At 45.3% G+C, this 15,755-nt stretch overlaps 1 protein-coding gene across 1 annotated transcript in view; it reads right to left on the reverse strand.

Annotated features, from left to right (window-relative positions):
* Positions 1-4,408: 4,408 nt before the first annotated feature.
* shroom4 (shroom family member 4) overlaps positions 4,409-15,755 on the reverse strand; it is a gene marked incomplete at both ends in the record, with an annotated part of 48,948 nt that continues 37,601 nt past the window's right edge. Inside the window, 10 exons of the mRNA XM_079215838.1 lie at positions 4,409-4,577; positions 4,777-4,919; positions 5,741-5,920; positions 6,712-6,813; positions 6,909-7,038; positions 8,222-8,875; positions 9,514-10,491; positions 11,227-11,288; positions 13,124-13,240; positions 13,394-15,692. Coding sequence (XP_079071964.1) covers positions 4,409-4,577; positions 4,777-4,919; positions 5,741-5,920; positions 6,712-6,813; positions 6,909-7,038; positions 8,222-8,875; positions 9,514-10,491; positions 11,227-11,288; positions 13,124-13,240; positions 13,394-15,692 — 4,834 coding nt within the window. The remainder of the gene's footprint in view (positions 4,578-4,776; positions 4,920-5,740; positions 5,921-6,711; positions 6,814-6,908; positions 7,039-8,221; positions 8,876-9,513; positions 10,492-11,226; positions 11,289-13,123; positions 13,241-13,393; positions 15,693-15,755) is intronic.

Genomic DNA, 15,755 nt, shown 5'->3' on the forward strand with positions numbered 1-15,755 from the left:
TATTTCTTATGAGATATTGATGGAATGAAAAGATTGTATTACAATGATATTGTGTTTCTGTGTGATTTTTGCCGTCACACTTTTAATTTAAATGGAATAAAAACAGTTGAAGGGCGACACCTTGTGGTCATCTGTAAAATAGTAATGCATAATAATAAGGGCTCCTTCTGAGGTGCATGTGTGCAGACAGCAAGTCATTAATTATGTTCTCCTGGTTTATGTCTGCAGCTCTGATTAATCACTGCGACCTCTTTCTCCTTCGTGGCCTACCCATGATGCTTTGCGCCTCTTCCTCACCTCGTACTCCCTCGTCTTGTTCTCCAACATAAACATCTCTCTCCTCCCACAGAGTTTCTGTTTCTCGTCACTTCTCTTTCATCATGAACTCAGTCGCCTAAGTTGCTGAAGTGAGATTGCAATAATTCCATTTTTCTGTCTGTCTGTCTTTCATCCATTTCTCTCTCTCTTTATATTCCCATCAGTCCCTCTGTTCTTCGATCTGGGTCAGGCCGAAAAATGAACTCCCTCACTTCCCCAAAAACACAGATTCTTAACTTCCAAAACAGCTGTTTTCTGTATTATTTCCACAGAGCAGCAACCAGCAACTCCATCCGTCACATGACCACCAAAAGCACTTTCCTCTCCATCTAGTTTTCTGTTTTTTATGAGTTTCTCCGGCTCTATTTCCAGGGTTTTACATTATTTCAGGGTGGGAATCATGTTTTTGACACTGAAAAATGTCTTGTAGAGTAATGAATATTCGTCTTCCTTCACTACAATTAATGACACTTTATCTGGCGTCACACATTCTGGCCAAGAAACTGACATGAAACAGGTGAAAAGGTCAAGGTAATAAAAAATATAAGTGGAAGGAAAAAATATGTTCTTGCTGTGAGACACTTAAAAATAATAATATATAACTGATTTTTTTTTTACATTGAATTTTATAAGTTTTATTAAAACTATTTAATTCATAAAAAGGGCCTATATCACACTTTAAGAAGAGAAAGTAAACAAAGTGTATCTTGACTTACTACAATAACGTCAATATCAAATTAACACGCATTATTTATAGAGACACACTTTGCATTCTGGGAATCCAATTATCCCACTTGATCTTCTTTCACAGTAACTTACTGCTTACAGCTGACACATAACTGTACACTTTGATTACAATAAGTACACGAATTCTAGGATACAGTGGAAATACTGCAAATGTACACAATCTAAATATACTGTCATGTTTGAATTATTGCACTAAATTACTGGAAGCTATGATTACAGTAAGTTACCGTACCTTTAATACAGTAAAGATACTGTAAACATACACTAAATTACTGCCAACAACTTCGCCAGTAATATACCGTAATTTTACAGTGAACATTTTTCCAGTCTACAAAGTTGAAACTGCACATGTAAGAGCTTTATTTAAAAAAAACAAAAAACATTCTTATAGTTTTAACACTTCTAGTTCCCGCAGAGCCGCCAAACGACTCCACTCACCATCCGTCAACCTCCATTTGCCCTCAGACGTATTTACTTAACCGTCCCACCACATTAAAACAACCCCCCCCCCCCCCCCCCACACACACACACACACACACACACACTCCCCCAGAGGGGGAGTTCAGTTCGGCGTGAAGAGGCCGCTCACCCACAGTGGCTATGAATCACAACAGGAGACGTGACGCTAGTTTAAAATACTATTATTATTATTTATGGTACTTTTTGTCCTTTCGTGAGTGTATTTTTTGCAGTTACAAAAGTCGTAATGCATTTTACACACAACAACCCCAAAAAATTATAAATCAAAATTACAGAAAAACAACATGAACAGAAGCAACTCTCAACAAGCAACTTTCTTTCCAGTCGCCGTTATAGTACAAGGATACACGTACATGTACAAAACAGAGCGAGGGCATTTGGGGTTTGTTCGGTGGTAAAACAGCAGTGAATCAAACGAGAACAAACTACAGGAAAACTGTCACTTTGAATTAACTTTAAGCTGCAGGTTAGAAGTAGAAAATTACAAAAGAGCGTCTGTTTTTTCACTTGACTTCAACGGCCAAAATGTCCACATTTCCTGCTCCAAACTTCTTGTTTAGACGTTTGTGTTTTCTTTGTTTGATTTAGGAAGGCAGCCGGAGCCGGTTTAGTTTACGGGCTAAAGCTCGGGAGACTTTGGAAACGTCGCAAATCGCAAGCTGTCAAAGCAGGAAAGAGCACAAACGGTGTTTTGGCACTTTATTCACCCACAAAATAAAAAAATAAAAAGCATAATTTTCTGAAATCTTAAAGCGATAGTTTGAAGATGGACACAAATCTCATGTCTGTGTTGAATATTAAACTAAATTTGGCAGCCAGTTAGCTTAGCTTAGCTTAGCACGAAGACTGGAAACACTCGCTAGTTAACATCGTTTTCGTGTCACGTGGTTTAGAGCTGCTGTTTGGCGGGTTGTGTCACTGTAGACAGAACCAGGCTAGCCGTTTCCCTCCGTTCACAGTCATTATGCTAAGCTACGCTAGCAGGTCGGCTGGCTTCAGCAAGAAAACAAAATAAGCGCTCCTCACGCTAAAGTCTCCAGTAAATCAAGTCAAACGTCAACCTGGACGAGCAGAAGACGGAGTCGGGGACAAATAAACTACTAAGGTTTTGAGACGATGGCGACAAAAAATTATAAAAAAAACTGCAAATCTCTGCCGGCAAAATATACAGAAAAACGCTGACTGATTGGTTCATCTTTTACAACCAATTTTTACAACCCAGTCATTGAAGAACAAACAACACTATATACACATTGTACACATTATAAACAGGCGTCTTCTGTACACAACAGTTATCATGTGACGAGTCGGTGGAGTCTCAAACCCCACACAGTGAAGCAGCACAAAGTATTATGGGTAGTACAGGAGCTAGTACAGTATATATAAATGTATGTATTGCTGGAAGCAGGCGTCAGCCAGCAACAAATGTGAATAATAAAAAAAAAATCTCTTACTGCTGTATGACTTAAGTGTCTCTGACGTTTTTCTTTAGTGTGAAGCAACGAAAGGAAAAGTCCCCTTACGATTCTCTGAACCGGGAGATTTAAATACAAAAGAAAAACACAACAACAACAACGACGAGAAATAAAGCAGCGTCTCGGCGACACATTCAAGAGAGAAAATGTCTTTGGCAACGTAGTGTTAGAACAAGTGTAGTGTCATTAAAACAGTATTACAGTACACGTATAATATGTTTTCGGTGTATTTGTCGTGTTTTAAGAGGTCGGAAGTCGTCTTCTTCTTTTGTCTTTTATGCTGTTGATAAAACAATAAACGTTCAGAGGCGTTTGAGCTGCTGGTTTAGTCCTGAAACGTCTGGATCTCTGTTAAACCCTTGAAAGAACGGTTTGACATTTTGGGGGTTAGCTTAGCATAAATGCGTTGCGTTCCATTAGCCCTTGGAAATCAGAAGTCAGAGCCTCAGAGTATCGGTACACCGGAGGGGACTGCATTCCAGTATAACACGTTAGAAACTTTTAAGGGCTTTGCTTTAGACACTGTTAGCTATCGTTAGCCAATGTTAGCTATCTTCAGCCACTGTTAGCTATCGTTAGCCACTGCTATCCACTTAGCTATCGTTAGCCACTGTTATCCATTGTTAGCTATCGTTAGCCACTGTTACTCACTGTTATCCACTGTTAGCTATCGTTAGCCACTGTTACTCACTGTTAGCCACTGTTATCCATTGTTAGCTATCGTTAGCCACTGTTGCTCACTGTTAGCCACTGTTATCCACTGCTAGAAATTGTTAGCCACTGTTATTTATTGTTATCTATCGTTAGCCACTGTTACCTACTGTTAGCTATCGTTACCTACTGTTATCCACTGTTAGCTATCGTTAGCCACTGTTATCCACTGCTAGGTATTGTTTGCCAATGTCATCCACTGTTAGCTATCGTTAGCCACTGTTATCCACTGTTAGCTATCGTTAGCCACTGTTAGCCATCAATAACCATTGTTTCCCACTGTTAGCGACTGTTATCCATGGTTGGTTATCCATGGTGATAGAAGTCGAACAGCCCTGTTACTTTGACTGATTTGTAAATAAACAGCGTATCACGACAGCTATTCTACTGCTGATACGCTGAGCAGCCATCTTGGATTTTGAGGTCCGACTTTCTGAGTCCGATTTCAGACTAGTTGAAATTTTCGACTGGTAACTTAGATTAAAATTCTGTCTTCCCAGTTATAACGTGTTAAACGGTGAGTTTCAGAGGCGCTGGCAGACACGAGCATATTTCCCAAAATATCAAACCATTCCTTTCAGAGACGTGGATGTTTGCTTCCCCCTCTTGATGTATTTCAACTGACTCGATGTGACCACAAGCCCCTGCTCCTTCACCTCTTCAGGATCCTTTTTCATTCAATAATGTCCGTATCCCATCGACATCCCCATCCCCATCCCGATCCCGATCCCCAGCCCGAGCCCCAGGCTCTCCCTCAGACCCCTCAGCTGCTCCTCCCCCAGCCGGGTCTTGTCCTCCAGCTGCCTCTGCTCCACCAGCAGGGCGGCCTTCATCTTCACAAAGTGGCTGCGAGGGAGAGAAAAACATCGACATTTAAATATTTTTTGCCCAAAACGAGACGAGTATGGGCCGAGGAAAACCTTTGTGCTTTAAAGTAAATTTCTATCCATTATATTTATGGTGTTTCTATGTTTTTGAAATGTTTTTCGACCTCCTCCAGCCTTCATTCGGTGCGTGTTACCCAGGTAAAGGTGAAGACTCGTACCTGTAGTCCCGGTGCTGCTCGGGCGAGAGGCAGCGGGCCAGCACCCGGCTCACGGCCTGCTCTCTGCGGTCCACGTGGTCCTTCAGGTCCTGGGCCTCGGACAGCTGCCTCATGAGCTGACACTTCTTCTCCTGCAGGGGGAGCTAGAGGACAGAGAGACGTTTACATTGTAGGTGGCCCTCTTTATCGGTTATACTTCTAGAGTGTGTCCTTTGAAGTCCCAGTGAAACTCTTCTGTCGCAGAAGGGATCCTCCGCGTTTGATTGGACCGCTGAAAAGTGGGCGGGCTTATTGCCTGTTGCTGAAAGTTTCTGATTGATGGATGATGTGATATTATTATTATTATTAAGCACACTTTATATTTAGTTTGACAGGAAGAAAAGATGACTGGATCTATTTAATTTTTTTACATTAGGAATTTATGTATTTTTTTTACATGTATTTATGTTTTTTTTTTACATAAATACATGAATTTATTTTACATGTATTTATGTTTTTCTTAAACATAAATACATGTTTTTATTTTTATTTTTTTACATAGGAATTTATTTTTATAATTTTCTTTTGCATATGTTATTCGGGGATGTGATCTAAAATAGTTAGAACGGCATTTTTCATTTCACCTTCGACTTTAAAATCTCCATTTCTTTTCCTTCTTCCTTCTAGAAAAACATGTGGAGGTAATGTAGTGCAAATGTTCACCTTTTAACCACTTAAAGAGACACATTTTCTTTCAAATAAAAATGGAACCAAATAGTAAAAAAGCACTTTTGAAAAACTAACAGTGTGTCGGATTTAGTTTTTTTTTTAATAGTGTAAAATCACCTGAAACCACGCACTGTTGTGTTTTCGTTTGCATAGAATGAGCCGCACACTGTATCGATATACATATGATACATACATGTTTCTACGGCAGCCCAGAGCGGACAAACCCAGCACTGAGCTGCATGTAGCCGCCGCTCACCCTCTCGTGGAGCTCCGTCTCGGGGTCCAGCGTGTCCAGCGTGTCCAGCGTTGTCTCCACTCGCAGCAGCCGGCCGGACAGCGACAGCAGCAGACTCACCACTTTGTCCAGATCGCCGATGAACATGCGGAACTTGTCGACCTCGTTGGGCTTGCACACCGCCACCACCATGCCCTCCACCTGAGGACACGGAGGAGGAACTCGCGTCAACGCTGAAAACATGCAGCGCCTTTCTCTGGTTTCTGTCCCTCGTGCATAAGACGGCGGAACAGAGAAAACCCTCAATGTTTAAATTAATATGCTGTAATTGTCGTGCAAAAGTCAAACAAGTAAGAATCAGTCTGTAGATTGAATAAAGTGAGCAAGATTTTTTATAATTTACTGCAAAATCCACCCTCTAAAGTGTGTATAATATCTTTAATTTATCTTTCATGACTAAATAAACAATTTAAATACGTAACTTGGGCTCTTATTTTTTACATATTTCAAGATACATTTAGAAAATAATCTGTCTCGATGAAAATAATTGCAGTTACAGCGAGTAAAAAATAACTAAATATAGAAATGAGTGAGCTCCCTGTGAAGAGCAGCTGCTTGAGATTCTTACTACTAATACATTCTTGAGATTAAAAGGGTAGTAGATGAAATAATCAATCTTTTTTCTCTCTAAAATGAAACTATTTGAAGTTCCAGCTCCAATGAAGTACCTAAATAAAGTTAAACCGATTCATAGAAACACAATAAATCAGACGCTGCTACGAGGAACTTTAAACTCTGTGTGGATTCTGGCGGCCCCTGTGGACGAAAGCGGTAGTGTTCCCCGAGCACCAGAGTCCCTTTTGGAAACCTCGAAGCCGGATCTGGGTCTCCTGATGGTCTGGTTTACTGACGGAGGTCTATACAGGAGCATGACTAAACCCAGACTGGTTCAGAACCAGTAAGCAGCTCCTCACAGTAACGTTTCTCCCCACCTCCTCTCCCAGCTGTGCGTTGGCTCTGATGTCCTCCTGCAGACCCCTCTGAGCTTCTCTCAGCACGCCCAGCTTCTTGCGGAGGCTCTCCATCAGCTGCTTCTGCTCGACAGACGGGAGGAGTCGTCATGAAGAGATGAAACAACAAAAAACACACAGATTGCACACCGCTGGCGAGGAGGAAGCTCCAGCGTCACCTTGTAGGTGAGCTCGTCGTCCTCGTCCCGGTCTCGGTTGTCGGTGAAGTCCTTCATCTGCGACAGCAGCTGAGCTTTGGCGGCCGACGTGCTGTAATAGGAGGAACAGCTGGAGCTCGCACCGGACCGCCTGGGGGGGAAGGGGGGGGATTTTATTTAGAGATAAAACACGAGAGGTCGAAGAGATAAAAACAGACACGCGGTCGTAAAATTCAGCGATTTGAAAAGTACATGAATAACAAAAACAGTCAATTATCAAGCAGAGTGTCGGCGAAAAGAAAAACATCTCGGCTCCGAACGGGCAAATAAAGATAAACAAAGATAACAGGGAAATATAAATAAAACTGCTAAAGAACGTGATAAATAATTATAATCCATCGTTAAGTCAAAGTTTCTGTCTCTGCGTATTATTTACGTGTTTGTTTCATACATACAACACACTTTTATGTGTGTTCTTGTTTTTTTGTTTTTGTTTATTTTTGCAAATATTTCATAAGCATATTGCTTTAAAGCTGATTAAAACTATCACTTTTTACACAGGAACATCGTGAGAGAACACAGATTAGGATTTAAAGTTTTGTTTTACACATTTAAAGAGATTTGTCATAACTTTAATATCTCTTACACTTCAACTGCTTTTAGTGCCGACTTATTTAATCTTTTACTCCTCGACTCTTCAGCTGTTTGTTTCAAGTGTTTTCATTTAAACTGAGAGCCTGAAACTGTTACATTTATTTTAACACTTCAGCTGCTAACAATGTTTACGCTTTAACTGACAACCGATCTTTGGCTAAACCCACAAAACCAGCCTGTAAATAAATAAAGTCTGTAACGACTGTACGAGATGCTGTGATTGGCCGATCTGTGTTGGAGGGCGGGACTTAACGAAGGGCTTTGACTTAAAGCTCCAGTACAATATTTGCAATTTTGAGCGCACACTGTAATAATCTTTCTAATTTAAAATAGATAAACATGATTCTGATCATCATGATATACATTGTATCATCATGATATACATTGTATCATCAGGGTATACATTGTATCATCATGATATACATTGTATCATCAGGGTATACATTGTATCATCATGATATACATTGTATCATCATGATATACATTGTATCATCATGATATACATTGTATCATCAGGGTATACATTGTATCATCAGGATATACATTGTATCATCAGGGTATACATTGTATCATCATGATATACATTGTATCATCAGGGTATACATTGTATCATCAGGATATACATTGCAACCATATGGCCCAGATACATGTTGATAAAGGTAAAGGTCAGAGGTCGTTACCGGTCCAGGCTGTCGGCGTTGTGCTCCGGTGTTTGGTAGTTTCCTCTCCAGCTCTCCCGGCCCACCTCTCCCTCGCCGCTCTGGGGGAAGAGCTCCTCCTCCAGGCTCAGCCTCTCGCCGTCCCCGGCCTCCAGCTCCTCCTCCTCCTCCTCCTCCTCCAGCTCTTCCTCCTCCTCCTCCTCTTCCTCCCGAGGCGAGGCCGCGGTGTCGATGTCCGTCTCCAGGACCGTGACCGGCAGGGCGAAGCACGCCAGCTCGCCGGTGATCGGCTCGCACTCCGCCGGCAGCCCGTCGTCCTCCTGGAAGTCGTCGATGTCCGTCTCCATGGGGACGTCCAGGTCCGCCTCCAGGCTGTGGGCGGGACTCGGGCTGAGGGTCGTCACCGATTCGGCCCCCGGTTCGGCCCCCGGTTCGGGGGTCTTCTGGGGCTCCGTGCTCTGGAAGCCCCGGTTCACACGGAGCTGCTGCTTCTCGTAGTGCATGGAGAAGTAGGACCCGGGAGGAAGAACGGCGCCGTTTTCCACGGTGGGTGGCGGGTTTGAGTCGCTATGAACTCTGGGAGATGGGGTTCTCTCCCATGTGGCTCCTGGTCTCGCGCTGGACGGTTTCACCGGCGCTCGGTCCTGGTCGGGGCCGACGATCCTCTCGGAGAAACTTTATCAACACAAAGAAGAAGAAAAAAAATTTCTCCAGGAGTCGAATTTGACATATTTTGGTTCCCTTAAAAACATGGCCGCCATTTTTTAACACTTTAACCCTCTGGGGTTCAAGGTCATTTCCTCGATTTTACATAAATTCTTAAAAATTCACCTCTCTAAAAGGCACTTGCATATGGTACATACACATGTGTTGTATATCAAAAATTGCAGAACAATCTCAGCTCTCTATTAAACGAGGCGCAATTGTCATAAAGCACAAGTGTAAAGAGATAATATGGCCCTAAAGCTGAACAATTAAGGTCAATTTTTGTCAATTCTTGTGAAAACATAACTTTACTCATGTGGACGAACTGTTTTGGTGATGGAAATTGGTTTACCAAAAGTCTGAGGTTGATAAAAGCAGTGGAATGTATGAATAAAATGGTAGATAAATGTAAATAAATGTCTAATACCAAATTTTGTATAATCGTTTTTTGAGTAGAAGTGTTGTCTGTCACTACTTTTTCGCTTCATCTTTAATATATTATTATTATAAATATTATAAAAATAATATTTTCTGCTGTATTAAAGGTATAAAACAAATTACTCCAAGGACGACCAATGAAAACACTTATTATTTATTATAGAGCTCACCTGCTCATCCTGATCTCTGCTGGTGGAGGTGGAGGCAGCGATGGTAAAGCCTCCACCTTCTCCTGCTGTCCACCAAACCTCAGGTCCCTCTCTTTTGGGGGCGGAGCCACCGGCCTGAAGCTCCGCCTGGAAAACATGGGACTGGGCGGAGAGACGGCAAAACCGCCCAGCTCCCGGGATTGAGCCGGATTCTGATTGGACGAGGCGTGGCGGGAGGGTTGTTCCTGCGTTTGAGGTCGATTCTGATTGGACGAGGCGTGGTGGGAGGGTTGTTCCTGCGCTGGAGGTCGACTCTGATTGGACGAGGCGTGGTGGGAGGGTTGTTCCTGCGCTTGAGGTCGATTCTGATTGGACGAGGCGTGGTGGGAGGGTTGTTCCTGCGTTTGAGGTCGACTCTGATTGGACGAGGCGTGGTGGGAGGGTTGTTCCTGCGTTTGAGGTCGATTCTGATTGGACGAGGCGTGGGGAAGCTCCTCGGCTCGGCTGCAGCTGCATCGCGGGCAGCCGTCGGAGACTTCCCGTCTCTCCGGGGGAAGACTGAAGGACCTCTGGCGGGACGTATCGGGCGGAGGGACGCACGGAGAGGAGTGGGGCGGCGGGGTGGAGTGGGGCGAAGACGGGGCGGTGAACAAGGCGTGGTGGGACGCGCGCCTGCGGTGGAACTGCTCCCACTTCGGGGGCGGCGGCCTCGGCGGAGGCGGCGTCTTCTTCCTGTTTGGGCGGGCGCCGGCTTCTCCTCCCCCGACTTCCTCCACCTCGCTCAGGGTCCGGCTGTTTGCCGCGAAGATCGACGGCGACCAGCGGAGGTCGTTTTCGGACATGGCTCGTCCTCGCAGGGAGAGCGGGGCCGGCGGGGGTCCGTTGGGATCGTCGCCGCCGCCGTCGGCCTGTCGGTGGCCCCATCGACCCGGCTGGTGCTGGTGATACGGATTACCGGCCTCTGGAGGTCTGGACTCCCGCCTCCAGCTGGAGTAGTCCCTGTGAGGCGCAGGTCAGGATTAAAAGGTTTGCATTTAAGAACGTTTACAGGACAATTCATCCTCATTTTTCATTGTTTCTTTTACACAAAAAGACCACAAACCACAGAGCTGACGGCTCTATGATTGGCCAGTCTGCGATTTTGAGGGGCGGGGCTTAGCAAAGGGTCAACTACTTCTAGGCATACAACACCTGGGAGTTTAAATGTGTGACTGTGGATGAGATGCAACAAAGAAAATGAAGTTTGGCAATCAAATGTAAAAAAAAAAGATGTATTCTATATTTATCACATTTAACTGAGTTTTCTCTGCGATATTTTATCTTTTTCAAGGACTTTTCCAGGCCTGGAAATTAAAATTCCATGACTTTTCCATGTTTTCCATGACTGCGTCAGAACCCGTCCCTCCAGCTTGTTGAAAGAGAAAGTGGTTAAATGACAGTAAATGTCTTGTGTTTAGCCCCGCCCCCTCTACATGCTACATGCTACATGCTAACACACAGGACCCACCGTCCAACAAACCATTACGGGCTCATTTCTTAAGCGTGGATGATTGCTCCGCATACTTAGAGCTCGTTATAGTCAAAACACAGCCGGGCACATGACTGAGTGGGATTTCCCGTCGACTCCACCTAAAGTCTCCGGAGACTCACTTAGAGACAATCGGAGACGGCCAATACAGAAGGTCAATCAAGTCAGAGAACGCATGAATGTGTGTGTGTGTGTGTGTGGCTCACCTCTCAGTCAGGCTGCACTTCCTGTTGAGCGTGGTCGTCTCCTGTTGCCGGGCAGGATGCATCTGCGGAAGGCGTTTTAAAAAGCCCGGTTAATAAACACCGAAAGGAATGAAGGAAGGAATAAATCGGTCAGCACACGCTGGAGGGAAGTGGGCGTGTTCCTCCTGCCACGTTCTTATATTAGTTATATTATTATGTTAGTGGGCAGCTATTTTATTAGAAGAGCTGCTTCCTTTCAGCTCATCAAGTCATCAAGCATTTTTACGTTAGTGTTTATTTTTTCTCGGTGCTGTCGTCGCATTCTGAGTTTCATTCTATTTAAATTTAATTAAACTCAATTAAACTTTATGTATATTTTATTTAATTCTGAGCTGTTTGTTTTTCTTTTAGTGTTGAGGTTGTTTTTCTTGTTTTAGTTTCCTGGAGCTTTCAACCGCATCTCAAGGGTTTCTTACAGAGTTCAGATTATCTTTTGCCAAACTTCTGCTCGTCTCATTGTCATAAAACAGACGCTCCATTTTTATAGACTTGATGGATAAATAAACATAAGTTGGAGCGGTGCTCTGTGAATTTTACATATTTGGCGTCACTCGCTGTCAACAGAGAATAAAATCCATAAAACGTTAACAACTGATAAGTTTGTGATAATAAACTCTGAACTCTTTAAAGGGCCGTTAAGTCATTTATCGCTTCCTCTGGCCTCCAATGAGTTTTCTTTATTCCTTTAAAAAATGACCAAAATCTCAGAATGATTGCGTCACGAACAAAACACACACACACACTATGTATTTAATATATTAATAATTGTGAATGTGTTTCATTATGAGTAATACAAGTAACGTCATTTCAGAAAACTGCATCAAAGTGTGGATTTAATGTTCGATTAATAAATAAAGATCTGATTGAAAATGTTGTATTAATTAATTTCTTAAAACACAACTGGGCTTAGTTTAGGAGTAACTAATAACAAAAACCTTAATAACGCTAATAAGAACATAGTAATAACAGCAGCCAGTCAAATTTCAATACTATTCCTTTTTACACACACACACACACACACACACACACACACACACACACACACACACACACACACACACACACACACACACAGTAATGTGTTGGGTTGTTTATGTTCATGTACTTGTTTTGTACTCACTTTTTCTACACTGTAAATAAATTAAATTAGATTCACTTTCAGTCACATGGTGAGTCACATGATGAGGTGACTGACCACGGAGGGACTCAGACCGCCGGCTTCCGTTTTGTGCAAGCTGTTTTTTTAAAAAGAAAATGAGATGGTTTTCGGTTTATCTTCGCCTCTGAGAGGCGTGACTTGGCTTCAGTGCCGCCGGCCGTTACTCCGCTTGGAAAAGGAAATCTGTTTGGCTCTAAACACACTCGTAAAACAAGTGTTTTTATGTTCTCTCATCAGGATCGATGCCGGCAGACCTTTAGTTCAGATGAGATCCTCTTTTTCACAAAGCAGAATTAAAAAAAATCCATCTTTTCAGCTTTGATGTATTTTTTTTTTGTTTAGTTTAATGTTTGTATTATTCTTATTGCTTTTTATTTAGTTTGAATTTATAGGGTCTTATGGGTTTTCATGCTATGGTTTTAGTATTTATACACTGTAATTGTTTTAACACGATCAGTTCATTTAGTGTTAGTTTCTGTCAGTTTTGAAAGTTGGTTGATTGATTGGTTCCGTCTGATTTTATAAAATATGTATTTAGTGTTTTATTATTTTTATTTGTTAATTATTATTATTTATTAACTGAATTTCTTGTGTCTCTTCTTCTCTGTTTTTGTCAATCACTTGCAATGCGATCTGATTTGTTTGAAAGGTGCCACATGAATAAACACTTGATTGATTGATATAAATATTGACCCGTACCTCCGTGGGCGTGCGGCTCCTCGCGGTGGAACCCTGGCGAAGCGGCTGCTGGTTCTCCAGGATCCGGGACGGGGTGTTGACGGGATGGAAGGCCGACCTCGGGGCTTGATTCTGGGCCTGGGAGAGCGGCTGAGGCTGGAAGCTGTGCTGTAAGTCTTGGTTTCTCTCTCTGGAGCCGTAAAACTCCTGAGCATCGTCTTCCTTCTCCCTCTCTCTTTCCCTCTCCAGCTCTCTCTCTCTTTCTCTCCTCAGACGTTCCTTCTCTCTGACCCTCTCGGTCTCCATCTCCCTCTCTCTCTCCCTCTCCCACTGCCTCGCCCTCTCCTCCCGCTCCCTCTCCTTCATTCTCGCCCTCTCCATCTCCAACTCCCTCTCCTGTCTTTCCCTCTCCCGTTCCCTCGCCCTCTCCTCCCTCTCTCTCGCCTGTTCCCTCTGCTTCTCCCTCTGTCTCTCCATCCCGGTGCTCACAGACATCCTCCTGGCTGCTTCCCCGGTGATTTGAGGCGGGTCACTCTCCTGCTGCAGCCCTCCCTGGTAGGAGAACCTCCTCTGACTGGGCTCCCCTCCCTGGGGCTCCGGGCGGTGGAGGGGCGTCTTCTGCCTGCGACTCGACAGACTCGGGACGTTGGACTTGCTCGTCTCCTCGAAGAATTTCATTCTATCCGCAAACGGAAGGATATCCGACTCCTCCGCCCGAGAGCTGGAGGAGGAGCGTCCGTACGACGGGGTGAAGGCGCAGACGCCGTGCTGCGAGCCCGCGACCCCCAGCGCCTTCTCCGCCGAGGCCCCGCACCGCCGCTCTGGCTCTGGTTGGAGCTTATGCTCCGGGGTCCAGCGCCAGCGGCGGGCTTTGCCGGCAGGTGCCGGTTCCTCCACGACTCGGACGCCGACGCCAAAGCTGGGCACTCCCGGGTCCAGAATCTGGACGGTGTTGTTTTGAGCGTAGGTTGTTGACACGTCATCGTTGGATTCACTCAAGGCGTTTGCTTTCTCGCCGTGTGCATCTTGGCGACTAGCCGGTGCAAATGCAACTGTGGTACTCGCAGGAGGTTCGGGTTCTGCCTCCTCCTCGTTGAGGTCTGGACCCTCTTCCTCCTGGAGCGTTTCCCCGCTGCAGAGCAACCCTCCTGGGCCACGACTCCTCTGAAGCTGGGCCTTCTTCCTCTGGATCTCATTGCGGAGGTTAGTCGCAAATCGCTCGCTACGACGGCGGTTTCGACGATGGTTCCTGGGCACGTTTAACTTCTTCACGTCCGTCTCTTCCGCTAAACCCTCCTTACTTTTACCTCTACTTCCTCCTCCAACCAGCTCCCTCTGCTCCTCCAGTAGTGTATCCACACTGGCAGCAGCACTAAGAGGCATAAAATCTCTCTCTAGTATCTGGTCAGAGCTCAACCTGGTTGATGATCCCGCGGGGTCCCCTGGTACGCTCACGGAGCGGCCCCATGGGTGGTGATGCCCACCGTTTACACCCATCCCTTCCAGCCTTTTACCGCCGTCTCCGTCGGCATCCTCCCCGTCTAAGAACACGGATCCTGGGGTCGAGCAGCGGCTGCCTCCCCACTTGTTTGATGGCGCTTGGAGGTGGTTGTGAGACACTTCTTGGTCTTCCCTCGTGGGCTGAAGAGACGAGTGGGACCACTGGCTGCTACAAGGGGACGAGGAGGGATCAGAAGTGTTCGAGTGCTCGTTCTGGGAGTGCGTGAAGCGAGACTCCTCTTGAACCGCAACGGAGGGTTCTGCAAGTGGATCAGAGAGGTGATCTGAGGGCGTCTCTGAATTGTAGTCTTTATTGGCGCGAGGATCACATCTGATGTGTCTCGCGTCGTCCGTCTGTCTTTGGGTATAGTCTAAGGTATCCTCTTTTAAATTCCCAGTTTTGTCCCCTTCTTCTGGTGCAGGGAAGCCGTTAAGAATTCCTGATTCAACATTCGAAGAGGACTTGTTTTCGTCAGGGTAAAAAGAAACGCTGGTAATTTCAACTGGAGCGGAGACGCAACGTTTGTTGGCGGCATTAGGCCGAGTCCGGGTGGCCCTAAAACTGTCCTTCCTGGTCGGAGGCGGAGGAGGGTTCATCTGTCTCTCGGTTCCTCTTTCTCCATTTCTTATGATCTCAAAGTCTCCTCCCTCGTAACAGCAGGAGGAAGGCCTCTCTTTTACCTCAACAGGCGTTGTTCTCGGCCTGGTTAAGGACCGGGACTTGAGTAGAATAAGCTGCACCTCATCCGGGGCCTCGCCAGACGACCTCCCCAGGGTTGAGGCATCGCCGCTCGGGTATCCCCGACAAGCCGGCCCCAGGCTCTGGAGGAGGTTGTCCATGGAGCAGGCGTCCCCGGGCCTCAGCGGCACCGTCGCGTAGTCGGATGTGTTGGAGCTGGCGGAGAATGAGCTGTAGGCCGAGTCCCTCTTGTTGTTGAAGAGGGTGGGGTCCACGGGAGAATTGTGGGAGTCGGAGTACGGCTGCAGGGTGGGGGTCGGCGTGTCCAAGCTCTCCATGGAGCCCAGGGAACTGCTTCGGTCAGTGGAGGAGTACGGTCTGGACAGCTGACCCCACTGCAAGGACAAGTCACTGCAACGACAAGGACACAAAGGAGATCAACTCAAGAGAATTTGGTTATCCATTTGGAATATT

The sequence above is a fragment of the Taurulus bubalis genome (genome assembly GCF_910589615.1).
Source record: "Taurulus bubalis genome assembly, chromosome: 3".
NCBI lineage: Eukaryota > Metazoa > Chordata > Actinopteri > Perciformes > Cottidae > Taurulus > Taurulus bubalis.